The sequence below is a fragment of the Bolinopsis microptera genome, chromosome 12 (genome assembly GCF_026151205.1).
Source record: "Bolinopsis microptera isolate Bmic1 chromosome 12, MBARI_Bmic_1.0, whole genome shotgun sequence".
Taxonomy (NCBI): Eukaryota; Metazoa; Ctenophora; class Tentaculata; order Lobata; family Bolinopsidae; genus Bolinopsis; species Bolinopsis microptera.
Genome location: NC_087083.1, coordinates 1,941,921 through 1,965,528, shown reverse-complemented (window position 1 = coordinate 1,965,528; position 23,608 = coordinate 1,941,921). Strand labels below are relative to the sequence as shown.

The 23,608-nt window shown below is 39.6% G+C and overlaps 1 protein-coding gene across 1 annotated transcript; it reads left to right on the top strand.

Moving 5' to 3' along the window:
• The first annotated feature begins 244 nt into the window (after positions 1-244).
• On the top strand, positions 245-10,712 carry LOC134824004 (deleted in malignant brain tumors 1 protein-like). Its single transcript, XM_063835634.1, has 18 exons — positions 245-345; positions 507-821; positions 1,109-1,438; positions 1,599-1,931; positions 2,377-2,670; positions 2,816-3,130; positions 3,625-3,930; positions 4,111-4,311; positions 4,448-4,762; positions 5,246-5,551; positions 5,773-6,093; positions 6,305-6,607; positions 6,816-7,136; positions 7,300-7,602; positions 7,968-8,132; positions 8,297-8,446; positions 8,582-8,791; positions 8,954-10,712. Exons 1-18 carry the CDS (start codon positions 273-275, stop codon positions 10,669-10,671), a joined length of 6,279 nt encoding a protein of 2,092 aa, XP_063691704.1. The 5' UTR covers positions 245-272; the 3' UTR covers positions 10,672-10,712.
• Positions 10,713-23,608: the final 12,896 nt, after the last annotated feature.

Sequence of the window (23,608 nt, the reverse complement as noted above, 5' to 3'; positions counted from 1 at the left end):
CTGACTTTATTTGAACGGACATTAAAATGAACGCTAGGGCCTCCAGCGTCCATTTAACTAATTAACTAATTAAATAATTAACTAATTAGCTAATTAATGATGTCCGTTCAAATAAAGTCCGATATGGTAGTTAATTTCATTTCAATAATTTGATTTATTTCCCCTGAAAATCAATAAAATCATTTAAATTGAGTAAACCTTATTTTGTTTTGTTCGTTGGTAAAGCTCTTATTTTAAAATTTATAGATTTTCTTGTGAACCGAGATGACACGATGAGTAATATCGTATTGCTAACGTTTTTTGTCTCTTTGAGTTTGTGCAGCCAACTAATCTCTTCTCGAAAGGGTAAATGCTTAAATGTTGAACGCTTACTCCTGCACCAGTAAATACATTATTGACCGACCTCAATAAACCGGCTTTTACTAATTCGCTCACCCGAAAATTATCACTTTGGTTTTGAGCGCAATGAACCCCGAACTTCCTCAATCGCTATCTTTCCGTTTCAGCGGATAAGTTTTCCTTGGTTGATCAGAAAGGGAAGATAGTCCAGGACAGCGGTCTCCTACTTTGGAACGGTGGTTTGGTATGCTCCACTAGGTTCTACACAAATGAAGCAGTCGCTATTTGTCGAGAACTTGGATTCAATGTGAACGGAGCCAAGGCCTACAATCTGGATGGCAGTTGGAAAATTCAGAAAAAGTTCCAAGTTAAAATGCACGAAGTGCGTTGTACGGAGAGCAGGAACTGGGAGGAGTGTGAGTTTCAGGGTAAAGTCCATAAGAAGAAGTGTAGAGAGAGTCATGTTCATTTGACGTGTGATGGTGAGTTTGAGTTTGAGTTAGATGTGGCTTTATTTTATACTTGAAGTGTTGATCTAGAGAGATTTTGGGGAAGTAGGTGCGTTTAATATTATGTAGGAGAAATTAAATCTTTACAAAGTTGAAATTTGGATTTCTAACCTCTTCGATTATTTATAACAAAAAGATTTTTCATCACAAAAACACGAATGAATCCGAATGCAGGTTTTCACCGTAGTAATACTATAACAGACCCAAACATTTCCAATTACCCTATTTCTCACAAAACATTACCCATGATTCAACTCCAGTAAATTTCAAACTTGTGGACGAAAACGGAGATAACAGTGGACCAAAAGGACTTCTCCTGCACAAATACGGACCATTAGACGACCAATACGGTACAGTATGTAATGCCGCCTTCAGCCACCAATCTGCAGACTCAGTGTGTCGTAAGATGGGGTACGATCGGCACATAAAGTGGGCTCCGTATGATAAGTGGGCTATCCAGGAATCTTATGACATCTCCATGACTCGGTTGAGTTGTAGTGAAACTCAGACTGGGTTTATGGAACGTTGCACTTTTGCGTATTCTCCAGCAAATTGCAGGCATAGCGAGGATGTTTTTGTGGAGTGCATCAGTAAGTTTCATTTAAAGATAATAATAAATAACGAGCGTAGTTAATACGATATTTATTAGATTTAATGAAATTAAGTTACTTTGTGATCTCAAATCTAGATGATAGATTAATAAAACAATCTTATATCGGAGAATTTTTCTAACAGAAGTTTCCACCGCAGCGGATGAGTTTACTCTGGTGAACCATAACGGAGAACACGTGACCTCTGGAGGTTTGGTTCTCTTTAACGGAGGTACAGTTTGTGATGACGGCTTTAATGACAATGCTGCTGTGGCGATCTGTAGAAAAATGGGTTATGACGGCTCCAATGCGGCGTGGAATGTCATGGAAGATGCTGATGATGGTGGTACTGCGTGGAATATTCAAAACAATTACGATACAAATCTAGATAATGTAGATTGTTCTGGAGAGAGTTGGACCGAGTGTAGATTTGATGCCCGCTCTGAAGATTGTAGTCATGATGAAGATATTTTCTTGAGCTGTCGAGGATCAGGTAAAGTTATTTTATCAATGTTTTACTCCTCAACGTTTACTTAAGTTTTACCACAGTCGCTAATCAATTTTCAAAACCTCAAAATTTAAGATCCTTATAAATGCACCGTCCTATAAGTATAATAAGTATTTCAAGGTCATCCAACCTTAATTTGCAGATTGAGAAATATTACTCCAAAAGTCACCGCTCTTAATGAAAATAATTATGTACTTATCGGCCTTAATTTGTGTCCATACTAATTAGGGCCGGACATAATTCTTGGTAGGCCAAATTACTATTAGGGCCGGACAGTTGGTTTTCGTATAAATTGTCCAAATTCTGGTCGAAATTACAAGCTGATCAATCTAAATGCTGCAACAACATTTTGCTTAATATGGCCATACTATTTAAGGGCCGGAAAAAATAGGACCTGATAAATAAGGCCTGATGTTTTCAATTACCGCAGTTGGATTGTTCTCGTTAACAGACGATGCTGGAAACCCAGCTGTGGACTCAGGAATAATCACGTACAACAAAGAAACTTTCTGTTTCGAAGACCAACATTTTGATAGAAACGTAGCTAACGTCATTTGCAGATGTTTAGGATACAACATTGCAACTAGTTGGGTTAGTGTGGAGAATGATAACTATTTTGCTCCTTTAAGTAAGTTGAAGTGTTGGAGTGAAGAGTGGAGTTCGTGTACTTACTCCGAGGACAGTGAATGTGGGAGTTCTCGAGCTGTCAGGATAACCTGCAAATGTGAGTTAACATTCGTAGATTTATAATGCAATAAATTTTATGATTAGCAGCATGTCAATTTGGCTAAAATCTGTAGAATCTTCATTGCTTACGACTGGAATACAATTATGTTGCTGTCTTACACGATAGATTTGAAATATTTCAGATGATTCGTTTTCCTTTGTCGATGTGAATGGAGTTCCCAACGCCTCAAAAGGTTTGCTTCTCTTCAACGGAGGAACAGTATGCAAAAGTGGCTTTAAAGATGCCTCTGCTGAAGCTATCTGTAAGAAAATGGGATTTAATGGTTTCACTGCCTGGTATGAGCTTGAGTACGTCTCCTGGCAGCTCAAAAACAATCTTGATGTGACCCTGGTCGAGGTGGTGTGTCCAGAGGGAACGTGGGAGTCGTGTACTTATGAAAAAGATGTTTATCCGTATTGTCAGGAAAATCATGATGACATATACTTGAACTGTGGAGGTAAGTGCAAGTTTTTGCTGGTGTTCGTTTTTTATTTTTGGCGGGAAAGCAGTGCTGCACGCCGCCGTTTTTTTTTCAAAACGGCGGCGTGCAGCACGGAAAGCAATGGGTGGATGAAAATTGAAAGGGAATCCGAGCGATCAATTTTAGTGTTTATCTTATACTATAATGCTCTAATGGGAATATTTGTGTTATTCCAATAGTACCAACGTTTTAAAGTATAGATCCATATGTGCCTTTATCGACTTAACTGGATTAGAAGGCAGCGGACTTAATTAATTTATTGGGTTCATTAGAAATGTTAAGTGACTGGAATAGTTAATGCCTTTAGTTACATTAGTCATCGCGGTGGCCATTGTGCGCCGTGACATGATGGCACCGATGCACACTGATAATAATTTGGAAATTCTTTACTCGCGGCCCACTTTACCTCTCTTTTGAATCCTGCAACCTAAGCCACCATAATTTATAAAATTTTAATAACAAACTCCCAGAGAAATCCTTCTCACTCGCTGATTCAAACTACAACGACGTGAGTCCTGAAGGGTTACTGCTTTACAACGGGGGCACAGTTTGTGACGACGAGTTTTCTGACACCTCTGCTGATGCCATCTGCAGAGAAATGGGCTTTGAGCGGTCCACGAGTTGGAGGAAGTTTGGATCCGTATGGGATATTCAAGAGAAAGTTCATATTACATTGGATAATGTGAACTGTCCTGTGGGTGGTAGCTGGTATTCATGTAGTTACAGCGAGAGTAATAATTGTGAGCATGCTGAAGATGTCTATCTCTCATGCCAAGGTGAGAATAATCATAAAACAAACCCTTTGCCTTTTGAGTTTTGGAACGACAATGTTTCACTCGTTTTACTAAAATTAATGCTATCTGCATGAACGTCTCATGATCGAACTCCAAAAATTCATCACTCTGACAGCGAATATTTGCTGTCTGTAACAAGTTTATAGCTAACAAATACCTCAGGTGCCAGCTGTAGCCCTGGTCAGTACTATAAACATGGTCAGGGCTGTGTGGCGTGTGAGCCAGGCAGCTATAATCGGGGCGGGGCTGACGCGGTTTGTGAACCTTGTCATGCGGAGGGGAGCTGTAAGGAAGCCTTTAGAATGGTAGAGGGTCCTGATGCTATAGCTGATGTTGCTACCGAGGCTTCGCCGGTCTCTTCCGGTTAGTATTAGTGTTATGTTTGTAGATTAGGATGACTATAGCCATGATTATAAAAATGATCGTTTCTGCTAAATGAATCTCCAAGAAGAGCCCTGAGGGTATGAATATAACTTCCCTCAATGGCCCACTGTTTCAGGTGGGCCATTTTCTCTTGTCGACAGCAGTGAAGCACCAGTCCGGGAGAGTGGACTACTCCTTTACAAGGGTGGGACTGTGTGCGGTGGTTCATTCTTTGAAGACGAAGCCGTTGCAGTCTGCCAGGTGCTGGGATACGATGTGAACGGTGCTGCATATGATTCACTTTATGAGGAATTGGAGATCCAAAGTACCCTGCAAGTTGGGATATATGATGTTGACTGTACGGATAGTCAAATTTGGGATGAGTGCGAGTATGAGACTGAGAGTGACAGTCAGGAGTGTAGATATGGACATGTTTTCCTGACGTGTGATGGTGAGTACATTAGAGGTTTGAGATAATCACTTCAGAGAATGTGAAATTAGGATATTGTATTCTCTCTTCGTGTGATGTCATTCATTTAACTTATAGTTAGACTGAAAATGTTAGCCAATGATAAATTTGCAGCTGCATGACCTACAGAAGGAGATTATTTTATTTTTGTTTGTTCGAATCCGATATAATAATCAGTCATGCACATTACTCATTACTGAGTGCATACATGACATTCTGTGGATCAAAGCGTCAGTTGACAGGTTTTTGTCTTGTCAGTTTATACATATCTAACTAATGTCAAGAGTCTAATAATTAATTGACCACTCTAATTCAAACCTGGTTTACTGATTGCCAGAGTCAACCATTCGAGCATTCAATAGCAAACGTTAACATGTTCTTTTTCGATCACTTGAAGCAGTCTGCTCTAGTGCAGAAGTATGTTCAAGTAAATCTCACTTCCTAATCTAAAGTTTATCTCTCCAGTCCATTTCAAGCTTGTTGATGAGGATGGAGAAGAGACCGGCCCATCTGGATTACTCATGTACAACGGAGGAACCGTCTGTGACGACTCTTTTGGAAGCAACTCAGCCAAAGCTGCTTGCCAGAAAATGGGATATGACCGTCACCTGAACTATTGGGTCGGGGAGAAATGGGATATACAGAACTCGTACGATGTGAAGTTGGATGATTTTAGTTGTGCTTCGAGTGGTAGTGATTTTATGGAGAAATGCAGCTTTTCTTTGAAGCCAAATTGTCAACATTCGGAGGATGTGTTCGTTGAGTGCATCAGTGAGTAAATACTAACTGGAGTTGATTAACACGTTTTATTTTAAAGCTTCTGAAACAAAGAACCTGTCATATCAGTTACATGTATCCAGAATCTCCTCCAGTACTTATGTTAGACTATTAATTAATTTAGACATTATAATTGTAGCTGTAACAGGTAAAAGCATTTCTATTAACTGACTAAACCTAGCCAGCTGTCATATAACTAATGATCACCCTTGCAGCGGATGAGTTTACTCTGGTGAACCATAACGGAGAACACGTGACCTCTGGAGGTTTGGTTCTCTTTAACGGAGGTACAGTTTGTGATGACGGCTTTAATGACAATGCTGCTGTGGCGATCTGTAGAAAAATGGGTTATGACGGCTCCAATGCGGCGTGGAATGTCATGGAAGATGATGATGGTACTGCGTGGAATATTCAAAACAATTACGATACAAATCTAGATGATGTAGACTGCAGTGGTGATAGTTGGACTGACTGTACATATGATGCTCATTCGGAAGATTGCGATCACACTGAGGATATTTTTTTGACGTGTAGCGGTAAAACTAAAGTAGTTTTTCAATGTTTTTATAATTATTGGTAAAAAAACAAAATAAAAATTGGAGTTTTAGAGATTAGCCTTGTTAACACGAACAGTGTGAGGTGAAAATAAAATGAGACTATTTTAATAATACATATTCATTGGCCTGTATTGGATTGTTGTATAAAATCGTACCATGCTACCTTACTGTGACATTCCCCTTTTCTCAGCTGGAACATTCACATTAGTTAGTGACCCTGCAGCTGACTCTGCAGCTGAGTCTGGTACTATTCAGTATAATGGTGGTGATGTTTGCTATGAAGAGGGTTACTTTGATGATAACGCTGCCACCTCAATTTGCAGAGTATTGGGATACGACTATGCTGATTCCTGGGATACCGTCCAGGGGGGCAACAACATTGGTACTTTGAGTAAGATAAAGTGTACTGACGATGGGGAGTGGTCTTCTTGTTTATTCTCTGATGAAAGTATCTGCGCTAGTTCAGACGTGATCATCGTCGTAAGCTGCAAATGTGAGTTAATTGTTGATTGTAACCTGGATTTTGACTTTTCAACAACAGATCTGTTTTTTACAAAATGACCTGACTTTATAGTTGAGCAATTGATATCAAAGTCTATAAATGCTTTGATGATGCTTTTTATTAATAGATATCTTTCTAACGTAAGATTTTCATAGTAAACAGAATAAGTTTCATGCAAGCTACCACAAACACCTTCCAGACGACACCCTCACATTTATCGATGTGAACGGAGAAGAATCCTCCAACCGTGGACTCCTCCTAATGAACGGAGGGACAGTTTGCAGTAATGGGTTCAGCGATACTTCAGCACGTGCAGCTTGTGAGAAGTTGGGTTACACCGGGGTCAGCGGCACTTGGGGGGAGTTTAGTGGTTATCAAAGATGGCAAGTTAGAGAAAGTCTTGAGATTGCTGTAACTGAGATGAAATGTCCAGAAGGCACGTGGGGGTCATGTGGGTATTTTACTAAAGATGTGGGCAGTTCTTGTAGTCACTATGACGACATTTATTTGGACTGTGGAAGTGAGTTTTCTAAGTTTTGTTGTTCAAAAAGTACACTCAATTACAAAGGACAGTCCTCAATTTCAAAAAGTCCCCTTCTGAATGAAAGAAAATTGTTGTTGTATATCTTTTATGGATTCTTAAAAACATTTCCGTAGATACTAACATTATGCGGTACTTTCAGGCCATCCCTTTGCACTATCTGACAAAAACTACAATGAGGTGATTACAAAAGGACTTCTTCTCTACAAAGGTGGAACTGTTTGTGACGACGGATTTGACGACAATTCAGCAGATGCCATTTGTAGAGAAATGGGCTATGCACAGTCAGTGACATGGCAAAAGTTTGAAAATAAATGGGACCTACAAGAGCAGCTGCAGATAACTTTGGACAATGTGGATTGTTCGAGTGGGCACTGGGAGACCTGTGACTACGTTGAAGGGAGTAATTGTGGTCACAGTGAAGATGTGTACCTGCACTGTGATAGTATGTAGTTTTGTTAGTATACAATGTAATCTGTAAGATGTATACTATACATTTTACAGTTAATATAAAAAGGATTTCTTCACATGTACAATGTGGTTCACAAACACTGAGATTTTTCTGTAGTCTCAGAACCGGTGTAAGCTTTATGTTTTCTTTAAGCTTTCGACTGTTAATATTATATGAAGGATCCAAATTGACTCTTTGAGCCATTTATTAATATTGATATAGATAATATAATGCTTTTGGACACACGCTTTTAATAATACCCACCCACTATCCAGTATTGAGATTTATAACCTAATATCTATGAGTATCATTTGAAACTCCACAATGATTTATATAGTCGGATAACAACAACCCTGCAGTGCCCTCCTGCGAGCCTGGCCAGTACTTCAAACCACCGCACGGCTGTATCCTCTGTGAAGCTGGCTCATTCAGTGAGGGTGGTCCTTACCTGTCTTGTAAACAGTGTCCGGAGGGAACTATTGTGGAGGCTGGGGTGGGAACCTCTGCTAGTGATTGTCTTCCAGGTTTGTTGAGATCTGGCTAAAAACTGTACTGCTTTTTATTTTATTAGATTAACATTATCTGTAAAATGCAATCTTTGATCTGGCACTCAATTGATTAAAAATAACTTAAATCGCATTATTTGAAAGTATTCATCATTAAGTTGGTTACTAAAAATATTATCCAGTTTGTGGTCGTGGACACTTCATAGCGACCGACGGCTCATGCTCAGAATGTCCCTCAACAACATACAATGACCGCGATATAGCCGAGAAAACCTGTGTGGAGTGTCCCAAAAACACGTGGTCGCGAACAGGATCAGTTTCAGATGACAATTGTGAGTATTTAAATTCGTCATTATGCTTCTTAATCATTGATGTTTATATAACTTTAAAACAACCTTTAACGAAATTTAAATGTGCAGTGGTGTGACAAAATACTCATTCTTTGTTGACAAGCTAATTTATTTTAGGTTCAAACAAGCAGTACTTTGGGGAAATGACTGCCGAATCTCCTACTGATAGTGAACAGTCGTATCAACCTTATTTGATTCTGGAGAAAAACATGACAATTTTCATGGCATTCGAAAGACCAAATTTGGTGGTTCTTGACTGCAGTCTGAATGTATATATTGAAAACATTAAACTGGATATTGACCTTGTGATAGAAGCGGACGGCAAAGGTACATTTTTTAAATTTAAAAAAATAAATAAATATGCAACCTACCAAAACCAATAGTGCCCTCCCCGGGATCTTTCCTCTCGCATTTGCGAGAGTCGACTCAAATGGTGTAAAAGGAGGTCAGGATTTGTTCACACCAAGCTCTAACATCACTATTTCAAAGGTACATTTGATCGATACATGGAGTACTCATTGGGTGGAGAATACAGCACGATAAGTATCAAAGATTCCACTTCTTACATTTTAACAATAGATCTGAGGGATCGTATTGTTATGAACCTGAATGAATATCCGGTTATTTTTGAAAACGGTGGTTATTACAAGTCTGACAAGGAGCAAAGAGTTACGATCAGTATCTCCAATGACAACTGTTTCATCTTTTCTTCCAGTGAGAGTTTTATTCAGCACGGCTTGCAGGATTCAGATGTGATGGGAACTGAGGAACCTGTTTTTACGGAAATACCAGAGCAGGGAACGGACGAACCGCAAGAGAAAGTAACCATGTATCTGTGCAAGCAGCCCGAATTTAGAGATTGTGTGAGTGAGAAACTGAGGCTCGGAGAACAGTGGAACGTATTCCAAGTGAAAAGTTTCAAAATTATCGGTGTCTTAACTAATCGTGCAGTTGTTATGACTTCAGATAATGGGCGAACCTACCATGTAACTGATAATGTTATCGCAGATTCAGACCTTTCAGATGGCGCACCTAAGTACGGTATCTATCTAAAGGCAGACGGGGGGAGTTCCATTGAATCTATCCAATATGTAGAATACGAAGTGCCAGATGAGTTAAAGCCGAATCAGCAGGATGAAGATGCCACACAAAAGCCTCCTCCTAAAAAGATCACTGAATCTGGAGAAGCTGTTGATGAAGAAGAAGAACCAACTGACTACAAAGACGTCATGGAGCTCGAAGAGGCTATTGAGCAAAATATACTCAAGTTTAAAGAGAAGACAAATATAAATATTATGTCGGATGAGAAAAAAGTGAAGACATATAAACCAAAGTTTAAGGGTACAAAGGTTCCCATCAAAAAGTTTAAAGAAAAGGCAACTCAGTATGAGTCAAAGAGGAACGAATCTAATTTGTTCGGTTTCTTGACCTACAACGGATTTGTAGACGTTGGCATCAGCAAAAATGACAAAAAAAAGAAGAAAAAATCGGATTCATATCAAACTGACCTCACTGTGTTAGAAACAGTGACAGTAGACGAAGAAGAGATGATAGAATCCATCAAAGCATTCCAGAAGTACAACGGTTTCCCAGAGACAGGAGAGTTAACAGAGACACAAAACAAAGTTCTCACATCACCGAGATGTGGAAATAGGGATACTTCTTATAAAGATGAGATTGAAACCTTTACGTGCGTGGAAGGATTAAGTGATGGAATTTGGAGCAATGAAACAAGGACCAGTCGGAAGATTTGCGAGTTGGATCACGACAATATTTTAGACATATGTGCTCGGTTTCCGCATGACTATGAAAAGGCAGAAGAAGTACAAGATTTCGTTTGGAACAGAGAATACTACTTCGAGACAGACGTTGAGTTTGATCCTACAGGGAAAGATGTTTCTCATGTTGGGATTGCATTTAATTACGTAGACGTGGAGACGGAAGCGGACTTCCTTTTTGTACGACATGAACGAAGTAATAATCTGCTCCGATTCCGTTACGGCAGTTACAAACAAGGAGTGAGAACACTTGAAAAACAAAGCACTTCCGTTCAACTTAACGATGATCAAAAGGCACTGCGTCAGTTCAAACTCAGGATAACAGTCCGGCAGGGAGCAGCATCTTTGGCGGTGGATGGGACTCGACAGTCCAGGTTCCAGACAAAAGCAAACACTACCTCGTCAGTTGTCATGTTCACTCTAGGTTAGAACTATTAGCATTATAATTTAAGATAAATAGGATTTACACAGCAATAAAATAAAATTACTCGATTTAAAAAAATGCTTCTATCAGCTATATGTGAAGGGAATGATAGAGTACTGTTAATACTTTAATAGGAGGTAGCAACTATCTGGATAGAGTACTGATAATACTTTAATAGGAGGTAGCAACTATCTGGATAGAGTACTGTTAATACTTTAATAGGAGGTAGCAACTATCTGGATAGAGTACTGTTAATACTTTAATAGGAGGTAGCAACTATCTGGATAGAGTACTGTTAATACTTTAATAGGAGGTAGCAACTATCTGGATAGAGTACTGATAATACTTTAATAGGAGGTAGCAACTATCTGGATAGAGTACTGTTAATACTTTAATAGGAGGTAGCAACTATCTGGATAGAGTATTATTAATACTTTAATAGGAGGTAGCAACTATCTGGATAGAGTACTGATAATACTTTAATAGGAGGTAGCAACTATCTGGATAGAGTACTGATAATACTTTAATAGGAGGTAGCAACTATCTGGATAGAGTACTGATAATACTTTAATAGGAGGTAGCAACTATCTGGATAGAGTACTGATAATACTTTAATAGGAGGTAGCAACTATCTGGATAGAGTACTGATAATACTTTAATAGGAGGTAGCAACTATCTGGATAGAGTACTGTTAATACTTTAAAAGGAGGTAGCAACTATCTGGATAGAGTACTGATAATACTTTAATAGGAGGTAGCAACTATCTGGATAGAGTACTGATAATACTTTAATAGGAGGTAGCAACTATCTGGATAGAGTACTGTTAATACTTTAATAGGAGGTAGCAACTATCTGGATAGAGTACTGATAATACTTTAATAGGAGGTAGCAACTATCTGGATAGAGTACTGTTAATACTTTAATAGGAGGTAGCAACTATCTGGATAGAGTACTGATAATACTTTAATAGGAGGTAGCAACTATCTGGATAGAGTACTGATAATACTTTAATAGGAGGTAGCAACTATCTGGATAGAGTACTGTTAATACTTTAATAGGAGGTAGCAACTATCTGGATAGAGTACTGTTAATACTTTAATAGGAGGTAGCAACTATCTGGATAGAGTACTGTTAATACTTTAATAGGAGGTAGCAACTATCTGGATAGAGTACTGATAATACTTTAATAGGAGGTAGCAACTATCTGGATAGAGTACTGTTAATACTTTAATAGGAGGTAGCAACTATCTGGATAGAGTACTGTTAATACTTTAATAGGAGGTAGCAACTATCTGGATAGAGTATTATTAATACTTTAATAGGAGGTAGCAACTATCTGGATAGAGTATTATTAATACTTTAATAGGAGGTAGCAACTATCTGGATAGAGTACTGTTAATACTTTAATAGGAGGTAGCAACTATCTGGATAGAGTACTGTTAATACTTTAATAGGAGGTAGCAACTATCTGGATAGAGTATTATTAATACTTTAATAGGAGGTAGCAACTATCTGGATTTTTTTTTTTTTTTTTTTTTTAGAGAGGCTGGGCCTGGTTGGCCCACGAGAGGATAGCATATGAATGCTTTGCCTACCTCTGGGGTATGGCAGTCCTGTGGGAGGATGCCAGTGGAATCAAGATGTGTAATCAAGGATGATGGTAAGTGTTGTGGGGTGTGTCATAGATAAACGCTTAAGTGGTGGTTGAGTGTGGAAGAGAGAGGCGAAATGAGACGGCGTTAAAGTAGTCGCTATGTTACACCTGTCTGGTCCAACTCCTCTGGCACCACTAAGCGTTTAGTGTGGTTTGTAAAGTTGACAATGGTGGAGATGTGTTGGTTGTCGAATATGTCATTGACAGAGAGGTAGTAGTCCCGGAAATATTGACCTCTTATTTGGGCAATAGCCGGGCACTGTCCGAGAAAGTGTGAGACAGTCTCCTCTTCGTCGCCGCATTTAGGACAAGCACTTGTGTCTGATTTGCGAATGGTGTGTAGGTGTTTGTTGAGGCCACAATGTCCCGTGATGAGGTGCACTGCAGTTCTATAATTTTGTCTGTTGTTACTGAGTGTAGTGTTGAGATTTTTGATGATGTTGATGTTTTTATGTCCAAGTGTCAGTTTAGTGTGTCTGGGACCATCAGTAATCCATGATTCTTGATTAAGTTTTGTGACTTTGTCGTTGATCAGGCGTTTGATGTAAGATTGTGGAATTGGGCAATTCAAAGTGGATTCACTGGTTGTACCATTTTTGGCCAGCTCGTCTGCTTTTTCATTACCCCACAATCCAATGTGTGCAGCTATCCATCTGATCTCTAAGGTGTTAGTGGATCCGAGTGTATTGAGGGTGTCGTAACAGTCTCTAGTAGTCCTACTCCTCGTTGAAGGTGAGGATATGGCTTGAATAGAGGAGAGACTGTCTGACCATATGATGATGTGTGTGTTTGTATAAGTTGATAGATATTTACAAGCTTCGATGATGGCAGTGAGTTCTGTTTGATAAACGGTGCAATAATCGGGAAGCTTGAATGATCTTTCATCTAGTGTAGTGTTGTTGTTGTCTGTGGTGATAATATAACCAGCCCCGCTACCTGAGTCTGTGCGTGACCCGTCTGTGTAGCAGGTGATGGTTTCACTGGGGATGTTGTCGATGGTGTTTTGGAGTGAGCCTCTATAACCAATGTTGTCAGCTCCAGGAGTGGTGACCGTGAAGCGTCGTTCAAGCATCATGGTTGGTATAGATAGGTCTCTCTCTGCTTTGGGTGGTATGTTGAGATCTACCATGAATTGTTTGTTGATAGTGGTGTGAGTTGTGATGGTACCTTTTCTGGGGGCGATAGTTTCGAGGGTTAGGCTTCCATAAGCTTGAAGCCTGGCTGTGCCCTTTGCTGCTTCACCTCTCAGGAAAAGTATGATATCTGGAGTGTTAGTGAGGTGGTTCAGTGCGATGAAGGGAGTACTAGGCATGGCACCAGACATCATTCTCAATGCCAATGCCTGAACTCGTTTGAACTTCCTCGCGTTGGTGTCTTTTTGGGTTGCTCTAATCCATATACTACAGCAGTATGATAGAATAGGTCTGATGACAGCGGTGTACATCCATTTGCATGTTTTAGGGCTCATACCCCAAGTGGGGCCGACAGCTCTTCTACATTGCATAAGGGATGCCGTAGCTTTTTTGGTGGTATTGGTGATATGTTCATTGAAATTGAGCTTGCTGTCGAGGGTCACTCCTAGGAATTTGGCAGATTTGGATAGACCTATGGTGGTGTTACCCACCACCACAGGTCTTAGTGTCCATTTCTTATTCCAGGTAAACATGACTATTTGTGTTTTGAGTGCGCTTATGGATAGATCTTTGGTTTGGCACCATTTTTCTATTGTGTTGATGGTTTTGCGTGTTCTGTTCCAGATGATGTCTAAATCATTCCCCTCCGCTAGAGAGAGCAGATCGTCTGCAAAAGCTTGCAGATAACCTGGTATGTCTCTTGCGGTGTAGGCCAGGAGATCATCGACTACCAGGTTCCAGAGGAAAGGGGAAAGGATGCCACCTTGAGGGCACCCTCTCCGGATCCGAACCCTTGTCGACTTATCCTTATGATTTAATGTGATGAATCTGTTAGTTACCATGTTGATAATCCATTGTGCTGTGGCCAGATCCACTTTCGTGGTCTTGATAGCGTCAGAAATAGCCTTGAAAGAGACATTATCAAAAGCTCCCTCTATATCTAGAAAGACGCCTAGGACATATCCCTTCTTAGCTATCCTGCGCTCGATGGTGTGAGTAACTTTATGAAGGGCTGCTTCGGTTGAACATCCTTTCTTAAAGCCAAATTGTCGTTTGTTGATGTCTTTAGCGATATTAAGGTCGTGTTGCATATGCCACAGTATCACCTTCTCCTGTAGTTTTAACATCACTGGAGAAAGGGTGATAGTGCGAAATGACTTTGGTTGGTTGTAGTCAGTTTTTCCAGGCTTTGGGAGAAAGATTCCAAGGGATTCTTTCCACAAAGTTGGAATGTGTTGGGTTTCATGATTTTTTGTCATAATGGTTCTGGTGATGTCTTTGATGTGTGTCCAAGCTTTCTGTATGATGATAGGTTTGAGGGTGTCGGGTCCAGCAGCTTTCAACGGATCGAAGGATTTAAGAGCCTCCTCGATTCTGTCTGGGCTGTAGATGGTATTGAGTAAGGTGGTGGTGATTGGTAGAGGACCAGGTGGAGGCACTGGCGGATCAGTGACACTATCCTTGAAGTGGGTTCGTGTCATGACCTCCAATGTCTCCTCTGCATTTTTGGTGATGTCTCCGTTTGGTTTGTAAACGGCTTCTAGTGTATGTTTGTTGTCGTTACAGGATTTCAGAATCTTATTCATCCTTCCGGATTCCTTAACAGACTCTGTTTCCTGACAAAAAGTTCTCCAGGCATTACGCTGGGAGTTGGTTATAAGTCTGTTGTATTGTTTGTTGCTCTCTCTAAGAGCGAGCCACAGGGCATCAGTCTTCTTTTTGCGGGCAGTAATCAGTTTTTGTCTTATTCCCCTCTGTGCTTCCTCTACTTCTTGAGTTAGCCAGGGGGGTTTGCGGACGGAACTTGAGATGTAAGTAATGGGGCATGCCTCCTCGAAGGCTTCCTTTAGTGCAGTATTGATTATGTCTATTTTGTGATCAATTTCAGTCGTAGTGTTGATTTGTGTGTTGTTAAGGTTGGGGTTATTCGATAGGATCTCATCAAATCTGTCCCAGTCAGTGTTTTTGACTAGTCGGATCTGTTTGGGTTCCTTCTTTGGCCCTGTAGTTATATCGAACATAATATAGCGATGGTCAGAGTTGGAGTAAAGGTCACTAACATGCCAGTTACTAATGAGATCTCCTCCCAACTGGTTTGTTATTGTGAGATCGATAATTGAGTTGTGGCCTCGAGAGTTGAGGAAGGTTGGGGATGATCCTTTGTTGGCACATGACAGCCCTAGGGAGGAGAGAAAGTCAAGAAGCTCCTCTCCCCTTTTATTGCATGCCTTGTTCCCCCAAAGGGTGTGGTGGGAATTGGTGTCCGACCCTATAATGAGCGGGATGTTGTTATCATTTGCGTATTTTGCTAGAGGTGATGTTTCTTGTGGCGGTACCGGCCCATTTATATCCATGTACGAAGCTGCCAGAATGAGTTCTGTCGAGCTGAGTTGGATTTTAATGGCCACTTGATCGGGTGTTGTGAATTGTGTAAGTTCCCAACATTTTACTGTCAGGTTTTTGTGCAGTACAATAGCGGCACGGGGTCTTTTATCCCCGACCTTGTAGTAATATTGGGTGAGATCCTTATTGATGGGTGGTATTAGGTTTTTGTTATTAGAGTACGGTTCTGTTGCAAGAATGATTGGATTTCTCCGGCCGTGAGTGTTGATAAGGAGGGTTTTCCATGCATTGAACTTGCGTTTGAGATTAATTTGGGTGACAGAGTAAGTTTCAGACTGCTTATTGCGTGCTGCAATAGTAGTTTTTAACTTTTTTTGGCGTCTCTTCTTTTTTGTGCTAGTTTGAGCGTCATTGAGCGGAGTGGAAGCCGTCCCTCCCCCTAGACAGGTATTATGACCTATCATTGCCGGTGGGGCGCTGAGGAGTTGGACAGGGTCGGGTAGCAGCAGCTGGCCCTCCAGAAGGTACGCATGGTCCCTTCCAGACAAACAGCCCCCGCCAGACCTTCCCTGAACATGGCTCCCACAGTCCGCTCAATAGACGTTTGTGTGTGAAATTGTGTTTGTTGTTATCTTTTGTTTGTGACCATATGTTCTCACGTGGGTGCGCGCACCCGCGCGAAGATATGATTTTTTTAGCTTTTAACACAATAATGTCGTATGTCGGTTGGACCATTGAGACTTGCCGAGAGTCAAAAGTGGTCGGTTGAAAGTAGGTTGTTGGTCTGATCGCAATGCCAACTGTCGATTCAAAGTCCCCATCCGGCCCGACTGCAAACAACTTTACTTGCTTAAGCTGGTCGTTATGGATAGTGACCGTCCCTCCAGTTGGCACCACTGTTGGTAGTAAAGGTTGGTTTTTGGTGTTGTTACAGTATATTACTTTATAGGGTTCGTGGACGGTGCACAAAGTGCATGAGTCAGACCCAAGAGTCCGTGCACATACATTCGTGTTTGCCGAAGCACACTCTATCCACGATCTATAAAGCAAATGGTTGATCAGTGAGGGTGTATCGTGAGTTTTAACACTTTCTGCGAATCGTAGAAAGATGCTGAGAAATACTACGACGACAGTGTTGAAATGCCGCCCAATAAAACAGGGAAAATGGGTGCTAATGATCGGCATTAAGGGCCCGACCTGAAGCGCACACCCTAAACTTCAAAAACCCTATAGCTCAATGTGAATGAAAGCTGTGAGTGCTCAGGGAGGAAGGATCAGGTGAGTTAAATAGCCAAAAGAAGTGCACGTGCGACTTATGTCCAGTGATGCCCAGCTGGACAGTACGGCTTAGTTTCGGCAGGTCGAGTGAAGCCGAGTAAGCCCCCTTACCACGTCAAGGTCACTTAACCGACTCCAGGCTGCAGTTCCAATCAATCCAAGAGTGAAAGACACGAACAAGAAGTGGGTTGAAAGGAATTACAGTCAGATAAATCAGAGTAAGTGGGCGGAGTCTTCACGAATGCTCTGGTGCTCAGGACTGACTCCGCCGCCGTACTTATAATCCCAGCAATTCTAAAGCGTCCAGGAGGCCCCAGACGAGAGGCGGGAGCCCAAACCCCCCGTGCTAGCCCCGAGAAACGGGTCCAAGGCCCGAGAGTTTGACAAGAGCCAGGATCGCAATGCTAACTGTCGATTCAAAGTTCCCATCCGTCCCGACTGCAAACAACTTTACTTGCTTAAGCTGGTCGGTATGAATAGTAACCGTCCCTCCAGCCAGCACCACTCACCCATCCCCGTCGCACCCCCGTGCCAACCCCCAGATCTCAGACCATACCACGAGGAGCACGAACCCACACCAATCCCGCCCAGGACCCACCCAGCCGCTCGAATTACCGGGAAGCTGCCTGGCTAATGCTCTGGACCAGAACAAAAGGGGGAACTATCTGGATAGAGTACTGTTAATACTTTAATAGGAGGTAGCAACTATCTGGATAGAGTATTATTAATACTTTAATAGGAGGTAGCAACTATCTGGATAGAGTACTGAAAATACTTTAATAGGAGGTAGCAACTATCTGGATAGAGTACTGATAATACTTTAATAGGAGGTAGCAACTATCTGGATAGAGTACTGATAATACTTTAATAGGAGGTAGCAACTATCTGGATAGAGTACTGTTAATACTTTAATAGGAGGTAGCAACTATCTGGATAGAGTACTGATAATACTTTAATAGGAGGTAGCAACTATCTGGATAGAGTACTGATAATACTTTAATAGGAGGTAGCAACTATCTGGATAGAGTATTATTAATACTTTAATAGGAGGTAGCAACTATCTGGATAGAGTACTGATAATACTTTAATAGGAGGTAGCAACTATCTGGATAGAGTACTGATAATACTTTAATAGGAGGTAGCAACTATCTGGATAGAGTACTGTTAATACTTTAATAGGAGGTAGCAACTATCTGGATAGAGTACTGTTAATACTTTAATAGGAGGTAGCAACTATCTGGATAGAGTATTATTAATACTTTAATAGGAGGTAGCAACTATCTGGATAGAGTACTGATAATACTTTAATAGGAGGTAGCAACTATCTGGATAGAGTACTGATAATACTTTAATAGGAGGTAGCAACTATCTGGATAGAGTACTGATAATACTTTAATAGGAGGTAGCAACTATCTGGATAGAGTACTGATAATACTTTAATAGGAGGTAGCAACTATCTGGATAGAGTACTGATAATACTTTAATAGGAGGTAGCAACTATCTGGATAGAGTACTGATAATACTTTAATAGGAGGTAGCAACTATCTGGATAGAGTACTGATAATACTTTAATAGGAGGTAGCAACTATCTGGATAGAGTACTGTTAATACTTTAATAGGAGGTAGCAACTATCTGGATAGAGTACTGTTAATACTTTAATAGGAGGTAGCAACTATCTGGATAGAGTACTGTTAATACTTTAATAGGAGGTAGCAACTATCTGGATAGAGTACTGATAATACTTTAATAGGAGGTAGCAACTATCTGGATAGAGTATTATTAATACTTTAATAGGAGGTAGCAACTATCTGGATAGAGTACTGATAATACTTTAATAGGAGGTAGCAACTATCTGGATAGAGTACTGATAATACTTTAATAGGAGGTAGCAACTATCTGGATAGAGTACTGTTAATACTTTAATAGGAGGTAGCAACTATCTGGATAGAGTACTGTTAATACTTTAATAGGAGGTAGCAACTATCTGGATAGAGTATTATTAATACTTTAATAGGAGGTAGCAACTATCTGGATAGAGTACTGATAATACTTTAATAGGAGGTAGCAACTATCTGGATAGAGTACTGATAATACTTTAATAGGAGGTAGCAACTATCTGGATAGAGTACTGATAATACTTTAATAGGAGGTAGCAACTATCTGGATAGAGTACTGATAATACTTTAATAGGAGGTAGCAACTATCTGGATAGAGTACTGATAATACTTTAATAGGAGGTAGCAACTATCTGGATAGAGTACTGTTAATACTTTAATAGGAGGTAGCAACTATCTGGATAGAGTACTGTTAATACTTTAATAGGAGGTAGCAACTATCTGGATAGAGTACTGTTAATACTTTAATAGGAGGTAGCAACTATCTGGATAGAGTACTGTTAATACTTTAATAGGAGGTAGCAACTATCTGGATAGAGTACTGTTAATACTTTAATAGGAGGTAGCAACTATCTGGATAGAGTACTGATAATACTTTAATAGGAGGTAGCAACTATCTGGATAGAGTACTGATAATACTTTAATAGGAGGTAGCAACTATCTGGATAGAGTACTGTTAATACTTTAATAGGAGGTAGCAACTATCTGGATAGAGTACTGATAATACTTTAATAGGAGGTAGCAACTATCTGGATAGAGTACTGTTAATACTTTAATAGGAGGTAGCAACTATCTGGATAGAGTACTGTTAATACTTTAATAGGAGGTAGCAACTATCTGGATAGAGTACTGTTAATACTTTAATAGGAGGTAGCAACTATCTGGATAGAGTACTGTTAATACTTTAATAGGAGGTAGCAACTATCTGGATAGAGCACTGTTAATACTTTAATAGGAGGTAGCAACTATCTGGATAGAGTACTGTTAATACTTTAATAGGAGGTAGCAACTATCTGGATAGAGTACTGATAATACTTTAATAGGAGGTAGCAACTATCTGGATAGAGTACTGTTAATACTTTAATAGGAGGTAGCAACTATCTGGATAGAGTACTGATAATACTTTAATAGGAGGTAGCAACTATCTGGATAGAGTACTGATAATACTTTAATAGGAGGTAGCAACTATCTGGATAGAGTACTGTTAATACTTTAATAGGAGGTAGCAACTATCTGGATAGAGTACTGTTAATACTTTAATAGGAGGTAGCAACTATCTGGATAGAGTACTGATAATACTTTAATAGGAGGTAGCAACTATCTGGATAGAGTACTGATAATACTTTAATAGGAGGTAGCAACTATCTGGATAGAGTACTGATAATACTTTAATAGGAGGTAGCAACTATCTGGATAGAGTACTGATAATACTTTAATAGGAGGTAGCAACTATCTGGATAGAGTACTGATAATACTTTAATAGGAGGTAGCAACTATCTGGATAGAGTACTGATAATACTTTAATAGGAGGTAGCAACTATCTGGATAGAGTATTATTAATACTTTAATAGGAGGTAGCAACTATCTGGATAGAGTACTGTTAATACTTTAATAGGAGGTAGCAACTATCTGGATAGAGTACTGTTAATACTTTAATAGGAGGTAGCAACTATCTGGATAGAGTACTGATAATACTTTAATAGGAGGTAGCAACTATCTGGATAGAGTATTATTAATACTTTAATAGGAGGTAGCAACTATCTGGATAGAGTACTGTTAATACTTTAATAGGAGGTAGCAACTATCTGGATAGAGTACTGTTAATACTTTAATAGGAGGTAGCAACTATCTGGATAGAGTACTGATAATACTTTAATAGGAGGTAGCAACTATCTGGATAGAGTACTGATAATACTTTAATAGGAGGTAGCAACTATCTGGATAGAGTACTGATAATACTTTAATAGGAGGTAGCAACTATCTGGACCACCGTGTGAAGACATTTTCCTCCCGGATCTGTAGAAGAAATAAAGACCACAGCAGTCGGCGAGCTAAACGGTATACTTTGTCTAACTTTAAGTGGTACCCTGGTGGTGAGCCTATTAGCTACACTTTTGTTAACTACAGTACTTCTCTAGGTTCGTCGGACATATTATTTGTTTTACATTTCTTACTTAATTAATTTCATATTCAGTCAGTCGACAGTTGAGTTCACCAAATATTCTTTATTTTCATCCCTCTCTTCTTTTGAGAACATCTACTGACAAATTGTCATTTTGCTACATACAGCTGAAAACGATTTACACAATATGTACTTTGAAAGCTCCTGCAAAAACAAATATTACTTATATGTTTTAAACAAATCCCCCTCCAGACAACTACATACAATGATATCCCCCAGGAGAGCAAAACACTAGACAAGAAATAATCCGAGCTATTGATCTCTACTCAAGCTACGGTCTCAATTTCAAGGAATACTCTCCCCTTGATGCCACCCTGGCTGATGTAGTGTTCATGTTTATGAAGAGTGCCAGGCATGCGGATGGAATGCTATTCCACGGGTCAGGGGTTGAAAAGGCGCATGCTTTTGTTCCGGTACATGGTGAAATTCATTTTAATGATTTTGATCAGTATTCCATAGAGGACGTGGGGTCAGATCATACTAGTTTGTTCTATGTAGCTGTTCATGAGATTGGCCATGCATTGGGTATTAAGCATTCGGCTTTGAAAGATGCTGTGATGAATGATGGGTAAGTAAAATTAAGTGAGGTAGAATAAAGTAAAGTGAAATACAATGCGCTATTGATTGTAAACTTGATTATACAATGCACATTTAAAAGTTTAAAACATTGTATTTTTGGTGTCATTTTACAACAATCTGTTAGACTTGCAATAATTAACGCTCAATATTGAAAATGGATTATTGTGACTGGTTAGCTACTCACAAAATGTTTATAGGTATACCCATGCGAAAGGGTACAGCACAAACGATCTTGATGAAGATGATCTTGATGCTATCCGAATGCACTACGGTAAATTACTACTTTTGTAACTGCATCTGAAAATTGAACTGATGTGAATTATTCCAACCAACCGCGAAACATTCAGTTATGAACTGACAAACCTTGCTTTAAACCCACCATTCTTCTAAGGTGACCAAGTAGACCTAGTCGAACAACAAATTGTGGCTGCCAGTTCGGAAAGTTTAGATTATGCTTCTATAAGCGGGATACAAAGCATCTACGAGGCTAGATTACCTATCCCAACAGCTTGTTTAGATTCCATAAGTGCAGCTTTTTATTTATACGATAGAAATGGAAATGGGGATGATAAGATATATCTAATGTCCCATGGATATATCTGGGCGTAAGTTTCTACTTTCTACTTTTTCTATAAGATTTTTCTACTTGTAGAAAAGTAACGGTTTGTGAATTGATAATACGCTGGTGAAGTACTTTCAACAATAGCAATAAAATACGTCTATTTTTTAAATTGTTAAGCCAATGTCTATAGCAAGCATTTAGATATATGAAAACACACTCCAAAGAATTAGAAAAAATGCCGTTTTTACAATCTGCAGTATAACTGCAACTCCGGAACTGCAGGTACGAAGCAGCTTCGTTTGCCATGAACTCAGGTTACCCAAAACGTACTGCTGAGTTGTTCTACGGAGCCGTTGGTGAAATCGATGCAGCATTTGACAGTAAGTTTTGTTGTCACATTTGACAGTAATAGTTATTATGATACATTTTGCAGTAAGTTTTGATGACAAATTTGATACTTGACAGTAAGTTTTGATGACACATTTGACAGTTATAAGTTTTGATATATTGTATTTATTCAATTCGTACTCTCCTAAGCTTCGTCTTTTACCATTTCTGACAAAATAACCTTCATTGTGGCTCTGTGAATTGAAGTATGACACATTCTAGTAGGACCACTATAGTAGAACCACTATATAAGGACCACTATATTAGGACCACTATATTAGTAACCAAAATACACACTCACAATGTTCGCTCTAGCTGTCTTCTCATAACCTTTGCTCATCTTCAGCTGGAAAATACATCTGCCTTATTATCAACCAAAATGTTCTCATCTACGAAGTCTACAGTACCATCTTTATCTACATTACAACACAGACACTGGAGGACTTGTTCGGTAATGTGTTTAGCAACTGCTCCTTCATAAACATTTTGGTTAATTTTCAAAAAAGTCACACTTTCTGTTTTACACCCTGAATATCCATGTTCATTATATGCAAGCCTCTTGATTTATAATCACCGGGTCTAGTAATTGTTTAAGAGAGTTCTCTGGCAGTTACGAAACTCGAGAGACTGTGGGATACTGAAGGGAAAGGAAGCAGTTCTAACGAGCGCTTCTCAAACACAAGGATATATCTTGTGAACTTGGCTAGTATATATGAAACATTTGACATGGAGTTGTAGAGTGAGTTATGTGCCTCGCCGGGCTAAAGTAGTGGATGTCCTTGCTGTACGGCAAGTTAAACAAGGAACTGACACTACTAGGTTCCGTACAGACTCAATTCTGCACCCGTGTCAATATGTTCATTATATGCAAGCCTCTTGATTTATAATATTAAAGATATGCATAATTTAGTTCTCTGATGTTATAATT